General features: G+C 31.2%; 1 protein-coding gene across 3 annotated transcripts in view; it reads left to right on the top strand.

Moving 5' to 3' along the window:
• Window positions 1-3984, top strand: part of LOC102678851 (otoferlin-like) — a 19902-nt gene that overhangs the window by 6542 nt on the left and 9376 nt on the right. For all 3 annotated transcript variants that reach the window (XM_031511398.1, XM_006617552.2, XM_006617551.2), the window contains exons 5-9: window positions 503-774; window positions 1344-1611; window positions 2315-2491; window positions 3000-3062; window positions 3836-3920. In XM_031511398.1, the coding sequence (XP_031367258.1) occupies window positions 503-774; window positions 1344-1611; window positions 2315-2491; window positions 3000-3062; window positions 3836-3920 (865 nt within the window). The remainder of the gene's footprint in view (window positions 1-502; window positions 775-1343; window positions 1612-2314; window positions 2492-2999; window positions 3063-3835; window positions 3921-3984) is intronic.

Genomic DNA, 3984 nt, shown 5'->3' with positions numbered 1-3984 from the left:
AAAGTTTGAAGTAAATCGATCAAACAATCGTATTTTTTTTTTTTTTTTCACTTGTTTTTACAAATATGAATAAATCCACATATCTAATTTATAAAATGATACCGGATATATAATCGAGATAATGCTAGAATTTTAATTATAATTAAAAAGAAAAAATAATATATAATAATATAAAATAATATAAAATAAATATAATTGAAATTTCTATGAAAATATCTGATAATTTTCATACAATTCTATTTTGATCGATTCCTTGCACGAAATTAAATATCATTTCTTGATCAAACTTGATGATTATTCCAGCCAATCCATTTATTAAAAAACACACGAGATATAAAATCATAAAATTGATTGATTTTTATAATTAATCGATTTTTAAATGATATATCGATGAACGAGATAGTTTTGAAAAACAAGCGCGAGTATTTTCAAAATTGGAATAAATGGTAAAGTTTCAAATTCTATTGCCATTTTCATAATAAAATCCATTTAATATGCGCAGACTGTCGTTTGCTTTGAAATTCGATACAATCCTCCTGACGGAAGCTGTAGCTCGTATGCGGCGTCGGAAATAATGGAGGACGAACAACAGATGCTGATCGACATTGAGCAAAACATTGCAAATCTCGAGAGAAGCCTGGAGCAAGCTAATACTGCCGCCGAAGCTGGAAAAAGGAAAGGATCTTGGCACAGCCCTCAGAAAACTTCGAAGCGGGGTCTTCTTCAAAGAGGTAGCTCGTTACTGACGGATGAAAAGTCACCCGATCGAAAGAGGTGAGAAATTTCCAACGATATGCGTGTGGTGTACAGGTATCGCGTATTTCATTCCCTTTCGCAACAATCGTCTTATTTACTCTTCGATTCCCCGAAAGAGATCAAAATGATCGAGTAAAAACTGAAATATATTAAGTTTCCTCTCTTGCTTTTTTCTTATCCGATACTTTGCAAAAGCGATAGAAGTGTATTTCGTTATATATAGCAGATAATCAAGAAACATATGGAAGATTTGAAAAACAATGGTATAAATTGCATTTTCTAAAAATGGTTAATCTTCTTATTGTTTAAATTTTCAATTCAATAAAATCAATTAAATAAGTATTTCGATAGTTTGATAGCGATTTAATTGTTAATTGAAAGTTTAAATAAAGAATAAAGAGATTATTAAATTGTTATATTAAAGAATATGAATTACATTAATAGCAAATTTCTGTTATATTGGGAATATAAATAACTAGAGTAGAAAATATTTAAATACGATTTAATATTACAGATAAAATTTATCTCATTTCGGTTTACATTAATCAAAATTGATGCAGGACGAAAAAAAATGATATTTTTTGCAGTAGAAGTTCAACGTTGAAAAGCATGAAATCCTTCATGAAATTGGGTAAACAAAGGCCACCTAGAGCTCGATCCTGCGACAGTGGCTCGGATACTAGCGAATTACTCGATAGAAGAGACTCGAGCTGTCCGACATCGAACGAGCCTTCAAGAACGAATTCGATGACTTCTTTGGAGACGAATATCTCCGATTACGACACTCAAGTTGGATCAAACACGACAGAACTTCAGGACATGATTGTAAAGTCAACGAAAAAATCAAAACCAAAGGTTCGATTTTCACATAACCTTCAAAAGCTTATTTCTCTTTCGTTTATCGTTGAAGACGATTTATCGTGAATTGAGAGACCGTTTCGATATCATCTTCTTTGATCGTAAAATTGGAAAACGACATTCTAAATAAAATCTCGGATATACGGAATAAAAATTTTAAAGCCAAGTTAGATTGGTTTAAATTAAAGAGATTGAAACATTTCACTCGAGTTATTTGCTGATTTAATTTCAAAAGGATATTATATCGCATATTTCGTAATATTTTTAAAATAATATCCTATCGTTTAAAAAAAATACGATTCTGTAGCGTATTTTCTACGAATATAAAGTTTCTTTCAATATACTTTCTTCTAAACGTAAGATGCCGCACGTGCCTATTTTCCCTTTCTCAATTATCGAAATAATCGGTAGTTCTCGTAAATTCCGCAAGATTGCGTAGAGAGCTCATTAATTTATTCCGCGTCGTCGTGTCTCAGGTATCGAAATTGTAAACAAAACGAAGAATATTCGTTTGAACACCCTGTAGAATACAAAGGAAAAGGAAATAGATAAATGATGCGATAAATTGTATAACAACCTTTGCATAAGAATTCTTCGAGCCATTTCCGTTTTAGAAAATCGATGATTTCTTCCGACTTGAATAAACGATATAGTTCGTGAGAAAATTTCACAAGAGGTTCGTTCCGTGCTTCCTTTTCAGACGATCGACACAGGGCAAACAGCGTTAAAGGCGCAAGATTATCAAGTTTGCATCACCATTATCGAGGCAAGGCAATTGGCGGGGCTGAACATGGATCCGGTCGTTTGCGTACAAATAGGAGATCAACGAAAATATACCAGTGTCAAAGAATCTACGAACTGTCCCTATTATAACGAGGTAAGTTTTCGATCAAATAATTTTCGAATTTTTAAAGGAAAATACTATTCGTTTCAATTCGATTGTTTAAAGAAAATTATAAAGAAAAAATTGTTAAACGAACTGTGAAAGGACGTAAAAAAAAAAAAAGAAGAAAAAAAATGAGAGAATAAATCAATTATTATTATCACCTTTCTTATAGACAGTTTCATGCTAATTATTAAATACAATACAAATACTTCACTATATTGAAATGTATGCTTTATTCGAGCGTATCGCGAACAATTCTGCTTTTTTAATTTTCTCCATTTGAATTTTTTCGCTTTTTCTATCCGTTTTTTTTTAATGTCCACCCCCGTTCATTTTTGCAGAAATATTTTTCTCGTTCATTTTCCCGTTTTTTTAAAATATATATATATGTATATTTTTTCTGCATTCGTATTTTATTTTCTTTGTTCATTCAGATCGAAAGTTACAGAGAGAGTATTTCGACGAAATAATATTTCCGATTTCGGTTTGTTTTTTTCAGTATTTCGTCTTCGATTTTCATATGTCGCCTGTAATGTTGTTCGATAAAATCATCACACTGTCGGTAAGTCGTTTATTGAATTTTTTTAAACACTCACACAGCTATGAGGTTGCTATTTATAGAAAGTTAGGAAGCTATTTGTTTCATTAGATAATTAGAATTAATTGGCCTTCGACGATACGTTTTAATAAATACGGTAAAGCAAACTAAATTGCAGATCGCGCTTCGAATAAAACGCTCTCGGCATTAAATTTTTATATAAAGCATAATTTATTTCCATTTTATCTTTTTCACACGATTACCAATTGTTACATATTAACTTTAAACATTGTCATTTCTCGATTGATAAAAATTTATTGTCGACAACGTTGTATTTTGAATAATCAATTATTGTCATCTTTCATGGTCTGAAAGGAGAAGCTGTGGGAATATTGATTTACGATGCATGGTACACAGAGAGAATCGTTGCTCTTGAATTTATTTCAAGGTATTAATAATTACTAACTGTCAATACAGTATCGATAACAATCTATTTTACATGAAAAATTATCTTATACAATTCAACATGCTTGCTAGTTTGTTCGAAAGAAAAATCTATAATAAATCTATAGATTCGTACGTTAGATTGTTAATTTATTACGAATGTAAATAAAATGAAAGGTGGAGAAAATGAAAGAGAGACCGATGAAATATTTCTTAATAAAGGAATATTTAGAGTAAATATTTGAATACGGGATTACTTTTAAAACAGGTAGCTAAAGTCGCACACATTACGACTGGTGAATGATAATTGTGGAGAAAGCGAATTGAAGTGAATACCTTGTATTGATATGCAGGTGCAGCAATCGCGGAATCTCTTACGCGCTAATCTAACGCTGGGCAGCTTTAAGTTAGACATCGCGACCGTATGGGCGCAACCAGGTACATTTTTTTTACAAGTTCTTCGAAAGGGATTCTAAAAGTTATTCTTAAATCATCTTTAATT

Source organism: Apis dorsata, unplaced genomic scaffold, assembly GCF_000469605.1.
Source record: "Apis dorsata unplaced genomic scaffold, Apis dorsata 1.3 scaffold_315, whole genome shotgun sequence".
Taxonomy (NCBI): Eukaryota; Metazoa; Arthropoda; class Insecta; order Hymenoptera; family Apidae; genus Apis; species Apis dorsata.
The sequence above is the reverse complement of the archived record's forward strand: the minus strand, read 5'-3'. Positions and strand labels throughout refer to the sequence as shown.